General features: G+C 39.5%; 1 protein-coding gene across 1 annotated transcript in view; it reads right to left on the minus strand.

Annotated features, from left to right (window-relative positions):
* Positions 1–11,636: 11,636 nt before the first annotated feature.
* LOC143805567 (vascular endothelial growth factor receptor kdr-like) overlaps positions 11,637–16,910 on the minus strand; it is a 243,457-nt gene continuing 238,183 nt past the window's right edge. The window contains exon 30 of the mRNA XM_077285064.1: positions 11,637–15,550. Within this exon, the coding sequence (XP_077141179.1) occupies positions 15,349–15,550 (202 nt within the window). The 3' untranslated portion in view covers positions 11,637–15,348. The remainder of the gene's footprint in view (positions 15,551–16,910) is intronic.

The following is a 16,910-nucleotide window of genomic DNA, read 5'->3' on the forward strand; positions in this document are numbered from 1 at the left end:
TGGGGGGACCAAGCGAATGACCTGCATAGAGCTGGGACCACTGAAACAAAGACTATCATCGGTAACACACAACGCCGCTAGGGACCCAGATCCTGCAGTGCCAGACGTGTCCCCTTGCTTAAGCCAGTACATGTCCAGGCCCGTCTGAAGTTTGCTAGCGAGCATTTAGATTATCCAGAAGAGTATTGGGAGAATGTAATATGGTCTGAGGAAACCAAAGTAGAACTGTTTGGTAGAAACGAAACTCGTTGTGTTTGGAGGAGACGGAATGCTGAGTTGCATTCAAAGAACACCATACCTACTGTGAAGCATGGGGGTGGCAACATCATACTTTGGGGCTGTTTCTCTGCAATGGAACCTGGACGACTGATCTGTGTACTGAAAGAATGAATGGGGCCATGTATCCTGAGATTTTGAGAGCAAACCTCCTTCCATCAGCAAGGGCATTGAAGATGAAACGTGGATGGGGCTTTCAGCATGATGATCCCAAGCACACCACCAGGGCAACGAAGGAATGGCTTCGCAAGAAGCATATGAAGGTCCTGGAGTGGCCTAGCCAGTCTCCAGATCTCAACCCCATAGAAAACCTTTGGAGAGAGTTGAAAGTCTGTGTTGCCCAGTGACAGGCCCAAAACATCACTGCTCTAGAGGAGATCTGCATGGTGGCCAATATACCACCAACAGTGTGAGCCAACCTTCTGAAGACTTACAGAAAACGTTTGACCTCTGTCATTGCCAACAAAGGATATATAACAAAATATTGAGATGAACTTTTGTTAATGACCAAATACTTATTTTCCACCATTAATTTGCAAAATAAATCTTGCCAAATCAGACAAGGTGATTTTCTGCATTTGTTTTCTCATTTTGACTCTCATAGTTGTGGTCTACCTATGATATCAATTACAGGCCTCTCATCTTTTTAAGTGGGAGAACTTACACAATTGGTGGCTGACTAAATCCTTTTTTTTCCCCCACTGTATAACTTCTCTGTAAGCATACATCTCCCCTATTTCCTTATATCAAATAATCAATAGGTAAGAAGGCGTTTGTGGATAGTCTTCGTGCTGCCGACAGGATTTATGACATATATCCCAGTGTAGTAAAATGATGGTTTATTTTGACGCGTTTCTAAGTACAAAGTTACTTCTTCTTCAGGAAAACCTACATGTGCTGCTGCAGCTGATATTGCACTATATGCTGTTTTTACTGATCAAACAGGTGAATTTAATCTGAGTGTAAAGCTGTCACTATATTTCTCGGATAACACCCTATTTTGCGCTGATCTCTCCTACAGTTTTCCTTGGTTATATTAAATAATAGAATGCAGAGCACAAACCCTGAAAAGGTTTAGCACTTTTTATTCTGAGTGGAGGATATTATTTTAAAGATATAAAGTAGTTTTAAATTGAAAGCAGTTCTTTGTGTATTTTCTTTTTTCGGCTTAGTTCTGTGTTTCCTTCCTTCATATAATAAGTGCCCTAATCTGATTGCCGTTTCTGCGTTCCTGCTGTCAATTTCTCATTACTGCTGTTCCAGCAGTATTACTCCCATCGATCTCTCTTCATTTGTACTTAAACTTTTGATTAACTTTTCAAAGAATAGCTACTTTCCAGAGCGAGTCAATTTCAGTGAATCAATACAGCAAGGGCGAAGAACACAATTGCAAAAGTATTGCATGCATTTCCCTGCAAGTTGTTTCCCATATAAAACAAATGCTTAAGGGAGAGGTCTATTTCCCCGAAGACTAAAAACTTCTGCTATTTATCATAGGACATTTATTAGTACTTACAGGAAGAATTCACTACACAAATAACACGGTTTATTTTCACTTAATTTGCCTATAAATGTCCAACTTTAGTATTTAGCTGGGAAATTTATAATTGTCTTATTTGCATATTGTGTTTTGAACCGTAGCCGTGTTTATTTCTTGGTTGGTAGAATAAAATATCCTGCAGAGCACTGCATAAAGAGAGGGAAGTTAATACATTAATATAATTAGTATGTCATTGGCAAGCAAGTCAAAACATGGTTATAGAAGAAGTACGCGGTGACTCAGTCTAGAAATGTTTTAAGAAATCTGTAGCCTTTAGTTCCTTGAAGAAAGGATCGGTTTCCTTCATGTCTAACTAAACCACTTAAAATCTAAATTGAAAGCTTGTATCTGCCATGATTGGAGGAGAAACATTTCATTGATCTCATAGATCTGTTCTCTTATTTGTCAGGTATAAGTTGATAGTATGGTGTTCTCCCAATTAAAAATGGAAAGGCTTACCCAGAAATTAATAGCTTTTTTCCTGGGATTCTAAACTTTCCTAAATATTTTGAAAACCATGACCTCGATACAGTAAAGGAAATCTGTCACCCCAAAATTGGCCTATAAACTAAGGCCACCGGCATCAGGGGCTTATCTACAGCATTCTATAATGCTATAGATAAGCCCCCGATGTAACCTGAAAGATAAGAAAAACAGGTTATATTATACTCACCCAGGGGTGGTCCTGGTGCGGTCCGGTCCGATGGGCATCGCGGTCCGGGTCCGGCGCCTCCCATCTTCATACGATGACATCCTCTTCTTGTCTTCCTGCCGTGGCTCCTGCGCAGGTGTACTTTGTCTGGGCCTCTCTGACCTTTCCCGGCGCCTGCGCACTGCAGTACTTTGCTCTGCCGTCAACAGGGCAGACAAAGTATGCCTGCGCAGGAGCTGCGGCAGGAAGACAAGAGGATGTCATTGTATGAAGATGGGAGGCGCCAGACCTGGACCGCGATGCCCATCGGACCGGACCGCAGCGGGACCGCCTCTGGGTGAGTATAATATAATCTGTTTTTCTTATCTTTCAGGATACATCGGGGGCTTCTTGCAAACTAATATATACACAAGGGTGTATATGTAACAGCTTACCAAAACAAACCCCTATTAAAATATAACCTTTATTACATATGGATAAAAATCCCAAAAATCATTCCCCCTAGCTGAAATAGCCTCAATAGACCGGGCTGTGAGAAAATAAGGAGAAAAAGCACCGATGCGACCCCTATATTCTCTAACTGACTGGTAAACAATAGTATTACGATACTAGAAAACCACCTCCATCAATAATATATACATATATACAGAGGTACGTCCAGTATTATACCTCATAGAACAAAGCTAATAGCACCATAAATAGTCATGACTCAAGTAGTGATGATATAATAGTGCTACTATGTCACAACAGTCTTACTCAGCTGATGTGTAGAAGTGAGTGACCTGTCCCTAGATACCCACTCTGACTGAGCACCTACCTAGGTGCAGAGGTTGGCACCCTAAGAAATACGAGAATGGCGCCCCCGCTTGTGCGATGGCTGTCCCTTTTCTCCTACATAACCCTATAAGACTGAAAGTCAGAAACAGAGGGTCAGATGGCCTGTAGTAACCATATAATGCAATGCTATAAAGGTACAAAAGTACAATATATACAGTGCAGACCAAAAGTTTGGACACATCTTCTCATTTAAAGATTTTTCTGTATTTTCATGACTATGAAAATTGTACATTCACACTGAAGGCATCAAAACTATGAATTAACACATGTGGAATTATATACTTAACAAAAAAGTGCGAAACAACTGAAATTATGTTTTATAGTCTAGGTTCTTTAAAGTAGCCACCTTTTGCTTTGATGACTGCTTTGCACACTCTTGGCATTCTCTTGAACCTAGCATATTTGGGATGGGCAAAAGTAAATGGGGCTTTTATCCATGTGGCGACTGTCTGGCGTGCTGCAATCATGTGCGGGCAACAACATTCACCTCAGCTGACGGCAATAGAGAATTTAAGATCACTGATTATATCTCATGTAGTTCCACATATGTCATTTACATGGCAAAATGTACATGTAATACATTTTACATTGGTCTCACATCACATGAACTTCAGGTACGTACACGTGAACATGTTAGAGACATCCAGGCCGCAGCTGAGGTGATGGACGTTCCATCTTTGAAGACCATCCCTCACCACTTTAGGTCTTATCACAAATTTAACCCTAAAGACCTGAAAGTAATTAGCATTGACCGAGTAAGGTGTGGCATTAGAAGTGGCAACACGAAACGCACGTTGGCACAACTTGAGTGCCGTTGGATAACGGTACTAGATACAATGACCTCAGTGGGCCTGAATGAGCAATTTTGTATTTTTCCTAGTCTTTGTTGGATTTTAATCTGTGTGCTTTTTATCTTTTATTTTTATTCAGTTTAATTTCGTCTTATCAATTTATACCATCTATATTGCTATCACCCTGTCTGGGAAGTGTGCGACTATTGGTGCCCTAAATTGGATGAAATAATCAAGCCCAACATGACGATTGAACCATCACCCCACTATATGGGACTTACGGATCCGTGACGCATGTTACTACCATCATCTTGACATCTGTTTTTTTGTATTTATATTCTGGATCTGTATTTATATTTTCTTATATGTGATGGATTTTGCTGGTTTTTATGTGGTATTGAGTAAGGAGCACTAATAGGGATAGATCCATACTATATATGGGATGTTTAACGGATGGCCAATATAATAGTGGAGATACCATTAGGGGCAAAGGGGTTAATATTACTAATGTTTATTTTGCACACACTACAAAGTCCGGAGTGGACAGCGTAAGGCACTACACTTGCGAGATTATGTAGTGGCTCACATAGAGCCCTTGCCCTTTTATCTGTTTTTTTTTCCCCCATTTAAGATGGCCACCATAGCGCGAGCGCATGCTCACTGTGTCCTGACCCAGGATGCATCTCCTCAGTCTCCAGGCAGTGACACGGCCAGTCTTCTGATGTCACGAGGGATTTCCCTCTGACATGCCCTGTCACATGAGAGGCTGGGGGAGTGGTGTCCACACGCGGCCCGGAACTCAGTGAGCATGCGCTGATTATGGCGCTGATTACGCGAACACATGTGCTGCACACACTTAAGGAACAGGGTCGGCACACAGAGCTACAGCCCCCAAAGAAGCCCATACAAAACGCGCATCGGGGCTGCCCCAGGACATACTCCAACGGGCAACATGGGTAAGCAGCAGTTGGCACAGCGTTGTTGTGAGCTCCTAGGTTAGTTTTGTAGATGAAGGGATGTAGTCTGAGCGATCCTTGCGCTATCCCGCACTAAGCCACTTTCCCCCCTCATTGTCTGCATACCCAGCCTGTGATTTTGGCATTGGAAAGGATTATGTCCATTACACAGATGTTCCTATTATGCCTTGTCTTGATAAGCTGTTTTAATGTGTGATTTGTATATTTTCTAATAAAACGGTGTCTTTTTGAAAAGTATATTTGGACAATTACTCCGCGGATATTTGTAGGATCTATATAGATCCTAGACCCCTAAATGTAATCATTCTCCCTAAAATACCCCTAAATAAGTTCAGACCCCAGGCCAGAACCTAAAATTAATCCAGACTCCCAGACCTCTAAATAAATTCAGAGCCCATGCACTAATCTCATCCATAAAATGGTCCAGAATAGTGCGCCTTACTCTGTTATACCTTATGGAAAATGAGGAAAATTTCTAACGTGCACTATCAAACAGGCTACAATTGGTTTGCAGTCCATTGTTCACATGGTCAGCAGACCTAAAATATGCCCATCTGAGATAAGTCCTAAAGTTCACAGCAGCTTCCCTTGGGGCCACATTTCCTGTAGCAGCTGCTATAGTTGCACTAGTATTGTGTTCTAATATTGATCCTATAATTGATGGAGGCTTTTTGCCACTGTACAAGGGTTCCAGGAAACACGTAAAGAAGGATGGACCAACTTGACTTCCTAATTAAAAGGCTTCCCAGTGTCACATGCCGCTCGTGGTCCCACTTTCCATTCGCCTACAGGAGCGAGACTAGTCGGGGCTCCTAGGTGTTGTGCCGCACTCATGTGCTTGTCTTCTTGACTTTCACACACTTCCTGGACACGGCACCTTGAGTTGGGAGCAGCATGTTCCTCTGGACATTTTTTCCTTCAACTCAGCACTGTTTTACAGCTACTTATTATCAGACTATTTAACACTAATCTATCAGTGGTGCGTTGAGTGTGTTACGCTCTCAGCACTATTATAATTATATATTCTAGAATTTGTCCTTTGGGTATTGAAATAAAAAACAATGATATTTCTTCTGCTTATTGAGCTGGTCCAAACACATAGCATTATTGTCTTTATTGGTATTCAAATAATTTCCGTTGCCACCCTTTCACTTTGTACATTTAACACAGGCTATAAATATTTTTACTGTATTTTTCACTTTTCTATAATATTTCAATGTATACACTACTGGTTGGATAAAGCCTCTTTGTTAGCAATGCTGGTTATCGCACCCAGTTCTCCTTTTATTATTATTCATTTTTATAGCACCATTTATTCCATGGTGCTTTACATTTGAAAAAAGGGGCATACATAGACAAGTACAATCAACATGAGCAATACAATGCACACACAAGTACAGAAGGAGAGAGGACTCTGCCCGCTAAGGCTCACAGTCTAAAGGGTATGGGTGAGGAGAGGGTAGAGCTGGTTGTGAGGCGGTTCAGTAGACAGAGGATCACTGCAGGTTGTTGGCTTGTCAGAAGAGGTGGGTCTTTAGGTTTCTTTTAAAAGTTTCCGTGGTAGGCAAAAGTCTGATGTGTTGTGGAAGAGAGTTCCAGAGTATGGGGGAAGCACTGGAGAAGTCTTGTATGCGGTTGTGGGAAGAAGAGATAAGAGGGGAGTAGAGAAGGAGATCTTGAGAGGATTGAAGGTTGCATGTAGGTAAGTACTGGGTGACCATGTCACAGATGTATGGAGGAGACAGGTTGTGGATGGCTTTGTATGTCATAGTTAGGGTTTTGAACTGGAGCCTCTGGACAATAGGAAGGCAGTGATGGGCTTGGCAGAGAGGAGAGGGTGGGGAATAACGGGGAGACAGGTGGATTAGTTGGGCAGCATAGTTTAGGATAGATTGGAGTGGTGAAAGATTGCTGGAGGGGAGGCCAGAGGGCATGCGTTTTTGCAGTTTCTTGGTCAAGGAATGTAGGGATCTGGGAAATGTTTTTGAGTTGGAGTCGGCAGGAGGAGGTAAGGGCTTGGATATGTGGCTTGAAAGAGAGGGCAGAGTAGAGGATCACCCCGAGGCATCGAGCATGCGGGACTGGGGAAAGTGAGCAGCCATTGACATTGATGGATAGGTCTGGTGGAGGGGTAGCGTGGGATGGGGGAAAGATGATAAATTCTGTTTTGTCCATGTTCAGTTTTAGAAAGCGAGTAGAAAAGAAAGATGAAATAACGGACAGACATTGTGGGATTTTGGTCAGTAAGGAGGTGATGTCAGGTCCAGAAAGGTAGATCTGCATGTCATTGGCGTAGAGATGATACTGCAGACCGTGGGATCCTATGAGCTGTCCCAGGCCAAAGGTGTAGATGGAGAAGAGCAGGGGTCCTAGAACTGAGCCTTGGGGAGCACCGACAGACGGGGCGAGGTGAGGAGGTGGTGTGGGGGAGGGAGACACTGAATGTCCGGTCTGTTAGATATGACGAGATCCAGGATAGGGCCAAATCTGTGATGCCAAGAGATGACAGGATCTGTAGCAAGAGGGAATGGTCCACAGTGTCAAAGGCAGAAGACAGGTCCAGGAGGAGGAAGACAAAGTAGTCTCGCTTGCTCTTGGCGGTTACTAGGTCATTGGTAACTTTAGTTAGGCCAGTTTCAGTTGAGTGATGTGGTCGGAAGCCAGATTGTAACCGGTCGAAGAGGGTGTAGGAGGAGAGGTGGGTGTACAGTTCATGATGGACGTGTCGTTCCAGTAGTTTTGAGGCATAAGGGAGAAGTGATATTGGGCGATAGCTAGACATCATACTCGTAATCCTGTCATTACTGCTGCTATCTGCAGGCTGTACTGTGGTGCAAATCACAACTATTAATATTTGTGCACAGTTTTCACTTTTCTTTATAATTTACCTACTAATACTATAGTTGTTTGCACCATGAACATCATGTTTGAGCTGCAATTGTAAGATACAGTCTCTATCTTTAATACGCTCTCTTGACTATCTTTGATCAATATTTTATTACACAGATTACCCATGAAAAATTATTTTTTTCCCAATTTCGACACTCTTTTTTTCTCCTTGTTTTTTTTCTGTACATTGAATCATAAAAAGAACAGTGTCATTCAAAACTACAACTTGTCCTGCAAAAAACAAGCCTCCATATGACTATGTGAACAGAAAGTTATAAAAAAGTTATGGCTCTTAGAAGAAGGGGAGAATAAAATAAAGCATAAAAATTGGTTGCAGGAGGAAGGGGTTAAACTTTGAGCATTTCACTGTGAAATCAACAAAAGTCCCACACCCTTGTCAAATCATGTAAAAAAAAGTACGGTAGCTATTTTTGCTGCAATTTTTGTAAACCTGGTACAAAAGAAAGCAGAGAAATGCCTTGTTTTGTTCTGATTTTACAAAAATTGCGGCAAAACCGTAAATTTCTGCATTGATTTCCAATTAGCACAATGTGTCAGAAACAAAAGATCTGACGCTCTCTGTGGTGGAAATTCCCTACAACGGGCAAGGTGACCTTCCTATAATTGGGCTATGGATACAGGGGATTAGAAGGAAGCTGAATATTTGCCCTTGGTGAAGGAAATTCTCGCGATCTAGGACTGGTTTTGTGAGTCTTAGCCTTGGAAAATAACATAGCTGAGAATGTTTAAAGTATGACTGAATGTTCAGGTGACTTTTCAGAAATAAATGTTGTGTGTATATAAAGAATAACATTATCTGTGGCCATTACGCAACTTTTATACATTTTTTAGGCATTTCCCCCTGCAGTAAAAGCCTCAAAAGTTTCTCAATGTGCCTTTTACTTTTGTTTCCCTCCTCCTTCTTCCCCTCTGCACTCCATAACCTTTTATAGGCAGAAGGTGTCATTTGATCCCTCATTGTAGACAAATTTGCAGACAGATATGAGTAGTTTATTTTTTATATATATGGGCAGTTTTTGAGAGTGAACCATTAGTGCAAAAGATAAGTGACTGATAAGTGGGGGAAAAAAGGTATTTTCTCGAATAAGATGTATTACAAAATTTCTTATCTTAATTTTCAGAGTTAATTTATGTAAGAACGTGTAGGCACTTTAAGAATCTGGCAGATTTCGTAGAAAAAGATAGACACTTTTAATCAAATCTGTATAAATATATAATCTTTATTTTGTTCAGGTTAATACATAAAATACATTTATAAGACTACATAAGAAAGCTTACAAAGTTTCAGTGCATATATTCTTTACTCCAGGTGCTTAGGGGCCAACAAGTTTCAGGCCACAAGCCCCAATCACAAAAGAGTTTCACATATATTCCACAGTGATTGATATATTTGGAATCATTTGGTGTGTGTATATAGATATAACAATAAAATATATCTAATAAGTAGGTTATAATTCATCACGCCAGGAACGACCCTGTGGAAAGAGTTAGTATTACTTTTAAAACTCTGTTGTATTGGTTACATAAAAGGTTAAAACAAAAAAAAACCCAAAACAAAACAAAAAAACATACAAAAAACATATAGTGGTATCTCTCTCCTGACTACAACATATAAATGTCTTACAGCTTTACAGACTTTGTCAAATATGTCTACTTACATCTGCCAACAATATGCTAAATAATAAAATAATATTCTTATAAATTATTTCATGTGCAGGTAGGTAGTTTTATTCATAGTAGTGTTTCAGTGGCTATAAAGTTCCTCATTGAATTGTGAGTCCAAAACAAGTAAGTAAAGCTATTCACTTCATCCATTTCTAGGTGAACATAACTAAATAAGATGGCAAGTTATAGACTTTAGGCTCATTTAGTGTTCTCATTCATTTTAGTGGTATTCTACATATATTTAACCATTTACTCCATATGCACATAGGATATAACTTACAATCTTTTACTTCCTGCTCTTTTTCCCTTCTTTAATATAGTTTATTGTGAAACCAGTACTTCCTTCCATGCTTCATGTTACGTTAGGAAGATGACCCAAGTATAGACTTGTATACTTTATATACTTACAATATTATACTGTAGCACGTGATTACTCATAAGTCTACTTAGCTGAAAATACATCACCATACAGCTAGCTCTACATATAACTGTGTGTGAAAGGTCTTCCTCTGTTGTAGTATGGCCATCCTAAAGAACTAAAGAGAACCTTGTCAGCATGCATTTGAAATGTAAAGATGGCTGTAATGGTGCTGTATTACTGATTACATTGATACCATTGGGGAAGAAATCTGCTTTGTGGTTCTTCTTTCATCACCATTTGAAGTTTTCTGCTACTTAGATTTCGGTGCATCGGGGCCGGACTGTGCACTGGGTCTCCTCTCTGTCTGTGATTGCCCAGTTCCTCCACCTACCTCCTGTCTATGAATGACAGATTACTGCTGAGTTTTCAAACAGAGGAGGCAGGTCATTCACAGACCGGAGGCAGGTCATTCACAGACCGGAGGCTGGCGGAGAAGCTGAGGACTCACAGACAGGGAGGAGAAGGCCCAGTGCACAGTGCGGCCCCTGTGCACCAAAATCTAATCAGCAGAAAACTTGGTGATTAAATAAGAACCACAAAGCAGATTTCATCACCAAAGGAATACATTTAATCTTCATTACAGCCATGTCTTTATATTTCATTACAAAATTGTGCTGACAGGTTCTTTTCAAGGACCATATTAATCGATATTGTTTTAGTAAACGCAGGTATCCGCTCCTCTACCGCTGTACCCGTGTTATGGACTAAATAAAGGAATGTTTTACCGGATGGTGAGTGCCACCTTTTCTTCCTCTGTTTTTGAACCATTTACAGACTGACATTGTCTAAGAAAAAAACCCTAAATTTCTAGGAGGAATTACAGAAGAACAGCATAAAATGGAAATTCTTGGAGCTGTTATTTTATGATGAATACAAATATTTACTTGCACAGGTCTTTCAGAAAAGTTGTCAGGTCCTCATTAAACCAGATTTAAAGCAGGTAGATTACCTGGGAAATGCAGTTTTGCATACACTTGAAAAACTTTAAGAACTTGCTAGTTAAGGCAATATGGTATGGTACCATAACTACCATAGATAGGTTTCGGACACACAGCCATGTGCAGGAGAGGATACGGAGAGGTAACACTCCCGTGCTCGCCTGTTGTTGGTTCGGGGGAGATCGGAACATGAAAGAATCCGTCGCCCCATTCGTCCATTGTAAAAGGTAAAAAGAGTTTTTGGGTCTGAATAGCAGACCCGTCCGTGTGCCTCCTACGGACACTAAGCAAGAAATGGTTAGCTGAGAGCCAGCAGAGGGTGTATACTGCAGGGGAGGAGATCACTTTCTTTGTATCACTTAGTGTCAGCCTCCTAGTGGCAGCAGCATACACCCACGGTCTGTGTCCCCCAATGAGGCGAAGGAGAAAGATAGGTTTCGGACACACAGCCATGTTAAATTGATTAAACAATGAAAGCTACAGTATATCAGTCATGGATGTGATCAAAGATTGGCTTTGGTGAAAAAATGCTGAGACGAGGAGACTCATCAATGCTGCAGTCTTGCAAATCAGACTAGTGAGTGACCGTGCAATCACAAGCGGCAAATGTAAAAATTGCGTGAATTATTATTTGCTATTTTAATCCCTGTCTGACTTACTTTCTATTTTGGTAGATCCCTTCAATGTGTATACTGTAGATTGTAAAGCTGAGAATTGCATAAATAGATATTTTTTTCTAGTTGATTCCATTGGTAAGTTGCATCAAAAATACATAAGCAAAATATGCTTACTGTTTGCCATAGAATTAGAATGAAATACACTCTACTTTAACCCTTGTCATATAACACTCCCAACTTTACTTTACAAGACCAACAAAAAATTCAACTACTGTAAGACTCCCTGAGAAGTTGCAGGAAACAGACAACTGATCTTCATCCCAAATGATGAAGACATGTATTTTTAATCGATGAAACGACATTCACGAAAGCTTTTCTTACTTCTCTGTTGACACGGGCCACTGATCAAGATCCCAGATCATACATGTTTCATATGTGAATAAATGCCATTTCCAGTTACTTTTCTGTACTTTCTAGCTGATGCTTCTGTATGTAAGTCGTATGTTAAAGACCCACTCCAAAGTGAAAAGAGAAGGGTCCTGCCAAGTCAAAAATGAAATATGCATGCATTGAAAACGGGAGTGGGGCTGACTTCGCTTCGGAATTATTGGGGTTTAAATGTTCTTACTTGAATGATTAACATGCTTATTTTTTTCTCGTAGAACCCCTAATAAAGAATTTTCTGAATTATCAACCTTCCTTTTTTTTTTTTACAGAAACGGTGACACTCCTATTACTTCTGTATTGATTATTTGGTACTGGAGTTCATCCCAAAATAACGTAATTGAATAATAGCTGCAATACTATAGTGAGTTAAGGAACAAGAGAGACAATTTTTAGGAGAAAAAAATAAACCAAAGTATTTTTCTAAGGTAAAATAACCCCATTAAAATAAGATAAAACTCCTTTTGAAATACAATGTAACAATAGATTTTGTATTTGAGATCTGCAGTTATTAAAATACAAATTCCTGACCAATGGCAGATTACTACTTAGGTCCCATAATTGGGCAATTTTCCGACTAAATCTTACATAAAGTGGGAATTTTTAACAGTTAAGGTTGCACCCAACATTATTTACTTGTACATTTTAGCCGATGTCCTAAAGTGCAAGAGACACTACATAGTTGTAAATGAAACACTGAAAAAATGGAATGATTGGAAAATAACATGGCATAGGCACTGACCCCCTTTTTTTTTGTTGAACACACATTTCAATTCAGTGCCCAAATTTCCTTGCTGGACTTTAATCTGTTAAATCGCAAACAGTTTAAATACTTGATTCAATGCAAAGTAATGTAAATTGTTGCTTGACATCTCTTAAAACAGTTTACATTTTCATAAAATACATACAATAGTATTATGCTTTATGACGTACAGTGGTTCAGATTCACAAAACATTAGCAAATCCCTGTGCAAGGCTGGGGCTCTCCTTTGCCTTTAGCATTTTTTTTCCTATACTGATACATGGCTAAGGCAGCTTGTTATAATACGGCCTAGCATAAATATAGTGTGTGTTATCCAGCAAAAACCTACATTTAAAGGGAATGTCCACTACCTGGACTACTCCTTTTTAAATTAGGTCATCGTTCTTGTTAAATAAAAATAATAGATACTGACCTCCCACACTGGGGTCGTTCCAGGAATGGTGTCACCGGATCTCCTCTTGCTCACATTACATATTTATGCCACGTGAGCCCTGTAGCCAAGGGGACGTTATTGGGCTGATGCTCTCTCACTTTCTTTGGCCAAAAATCAGACAAATGGAAGTAGTGAGAGCTGATTGCCTAAAAGACTCATGCGGCATAACAATGTCATACGAACCCCGGGACAACAGAAGTAAGTAAAAACGGCACTGGTGTGGGAGGTTAGTATATTTTATTTTTCAAAAGGGACTATTTAATTTAAGAAAGGATTGTGGACAACCCCTCTCATGTAGATGAAAAAAAGTTATTCCTTGGCCAAAGAATTGGCCAACAAAGTTGTGTTCTCATATAACAGAAGGTCATGTTGAAACAATATGTGCTATATAATGGGAGAAATGAAATAATTAAATTAGAAACAAAAGACCATAGGATGTTAGTCAATATACAAACCACTTGTAATACTTTAAGGCAACATAGTATTCAAATCATTGAAAAACAGCAGAAAAGCACCGAGTAGTATTCCTGGACGCCTGAGTTGTCTTGAGAACTAAAAAAAACACAAACTACAAAAAGCAGTGGATTCTTTGTGGCAAAAGGTTTAGAAACCCACTTCCAAAACCGTGTTAGGGATGTTTTTTGTTAACAGAGAGGGTTTACTTATCATGGTACAGAAGAGGATAGCGGTATCAAAGGATATACCGCACTCTCGATAACTCTGCATGTCCATGAATTGCATGGCCATCAATTCAAAGTCATTGTGTAACATTCTATTTACCCTGTGGTGGCGCTATATTGTAAAGACATACTTGCTGCAGGTTTCCCATCAGATGACAGCTCATCACTTGGGTTCCCATCAGAGATGTTTGGAAACGTTTAACATTTTTGACTATTCATAAGATATTCCGCTAAAAACAATTGGGATCCGGCAGCTGGGGCTAGAGAAACATTTCCAGTTTTAGTGAAGATGTGATATGCGTATTTGTTAACTCCTCCCTATTAAAAAGAATGGGAGTTATGGAGACCTACCAGTGATGGTATATGTAGGACACTCAGAGATGTGGCTTTGTATAAGACTGAGCTAATTATCAGGAAACCTCGTTATATATAACTAGTAAAGTTAGTTTTATAACTGCGTACTTCATATTATGTATTAGATTATGAGGGGATAAAACATATGAGCATACATAGAACCAGAATAAGACATCGACTGCCATGTTCTTCATGTCAAGCTTTAACGTTACAGAAATCCAGCAGTCTATGACAAATCAATTGGCTCAGACAGGTTCAATGTATATAATCAGGGACATAACTATGTAGACTACAGAAGGGATTAAAGAGCCCCTCTGCTTTATAAGACAATAGCAGTATTATGATTAGCACATGGTATAGGAAGGGATATTACAGATTTTGAATTGATGACCAAATGCTTCAATTTGCTTGGTTTCCTACATAACTCTTGTGTTTGAGTTGGGGCCCAAAAGCTTTAATTTGAAGCCCAAAAAACTTCAATTTGTTTTGTTTCCTACATTACTCTTGTGTTTGAAGCATGTCACAATAAAATGAAATACACAAAGTAATAAAAATATAGAAAGATTATTATCATCACTGCAATAATATATTAAGAAATGTTTGTTGGGTGAAATTAGCCCCAGACTTTATCATATGCACTTACTATTTTCCTAACAGTAAGCCTAAGTTTGATGGATGCTGAAACCCTCTTCCAGGATACAATGAAATTATCACTGATATGTTCCACATAATGTGTGACACAAATGCAAAACCTTTGTAAATGACATGAAATGGAATAGATGAAATTAAAGACGGGCATATAGAGTGGTATAGGGACTTAAATCTTGTGCTTAAATAAATTATCAGTCCATTTGGTGATAGAGGCTTTCAAAGATCTTCCACTCATCAGGGTTACTCCTTTATGTCACATCATAACACAATGCTACCTGATAAGATTTTACTATAGACTGATGAAACAGTCTTTGATCTGTTAAATGTCTCTTAAGTAAGGCTGCAATACTAAACAAGCTGTTAGTTGGACCAGCGTTACTTAGATCTTTGTCTCTGGTGCTACACGGGAGGAGAAGAGTAATGAATGACAGAATTGTAATCTGGAGGTGGGCTGTGACACTCAAGGTTTAGATCCAGAGGCATGAGAACAAGGTCTTCGAGTGTGAGGTCTTCTTCGATTTGGGTAGCTGGCTGGAACTTTACATGACTTTTTTCATTCTCTCCCAATACCGACTCCTTGCTTTTGCTCACTGCCTTCATTCTGTGAACATAAAATTGATATCAGAAACCATATCTCAAAGTAATGTCTCTCTTCTAAGTTCTCTATGGAGGAAGTCCAAATAAAGACAGGTAGATCACGTGGTCAACTCCACGCTCCTAGACTCCAGCTTCACAGGTGTTATGCCCTGAGCTCTACCTGGCATATCTGATTCATATGGCAGAAATGTCATGAAAAGACTCGATATGAAATGGATCATCTCCAGACATTATGGTGCACACCATGATTAAACAAAACTTCTTATAGGAAGCTGAGAGGATGCACAAGCCATTACATGAACGGATAACGGTGTTCATAGATTTCAGGTATTAGACTTGTCAAGAAAGATGTCGGCAGGCTGCCAAATCTCATTGTGTGCTGGATATCAGCCAGCGTGAAATGCACTGTGACATAATGGAAATATAATTACATAATGTTTGACCACACAGATGTGCTGTGGGAATATCGGTAAACCAGTCAAATGTTTCTCTCTTATTATTTTTAAAATCCTAAAGAAGATGTACGACAGGAGAAAAACAGGGCTACTTTCTTCCAGACAAAGTGCCACTCTTGTCCTTGGATTATTTCTGGTATTGTAGCTCAGCCCCAATGATGTGAATGAGGCTGAAATACCCGTGGATTACTGTCGTTCTGTTTTCCAGGTCAAAAAAAGTCTAATTCTGGACAACCCCCTTTAAAGATGATAATATGACCATGTTTACATTTAACTAATATATTTGCACATTTAAAAAAAACTGTGAAATGAACAATTGTAAAGCTTTTATCTCATGGTACGCATTATATGTTTACTATTCATGAAGTCTTTAGCAAAGATAAAAATGTAAACCATACAGGTTATGTAGACCAAGATTGTAAGCCCAATGGTGGGATGTGGCTGTTGATGTTTTTTATGCAGGGCATTCCTAACATATTGCATGGCTCATCTTTCTTTATGTTCATTTTTTCCCCAACTTTACTAGGTACAATACAGAGGTATAGAGAGTTTTTTCCTTGCAGATTATGTGAGAACATGACAAAAAATTGTTCCTTTGCATGCATGTTACAGAGGCTTTTATACTAGAGTCGACCATCTAGTGGAGACAATGGTAGGCCTTGTATATGGCATTATAACCCTTCTAGTCCATAATATAAACTTGTGGCGCCTACATGTGCCTACCATGTGTGGATTGGTACCTTTATTGTAGGAATCAGCAGCCAGAATCCTAAAAATAAGTCCTGAAGAATTAGGATCAATGATTTGTAGTAAATAAAAAAAAAAAAATGAAAAGAAAAAAACAGTGCACAGAACCACCGTAACAACAGGATAGGTGATAAATGTATTATTAGAGGGGGTCCAGCCTCT

This window comes from Ranitomeya variabilis, chromosome 2 (assembly GCF_051348905.1).
Source record: "Ranitomeya variabilis isolate aRanVar5 chromosome 2, aRanVar5.hap1, whole genome shotgun sequence".
NCBI lineage: Eukaryota > Metazoa > Chordata > Amphibia > Anura > Dendrobatidae > Ranitomeya > Ranitomeya variabilis.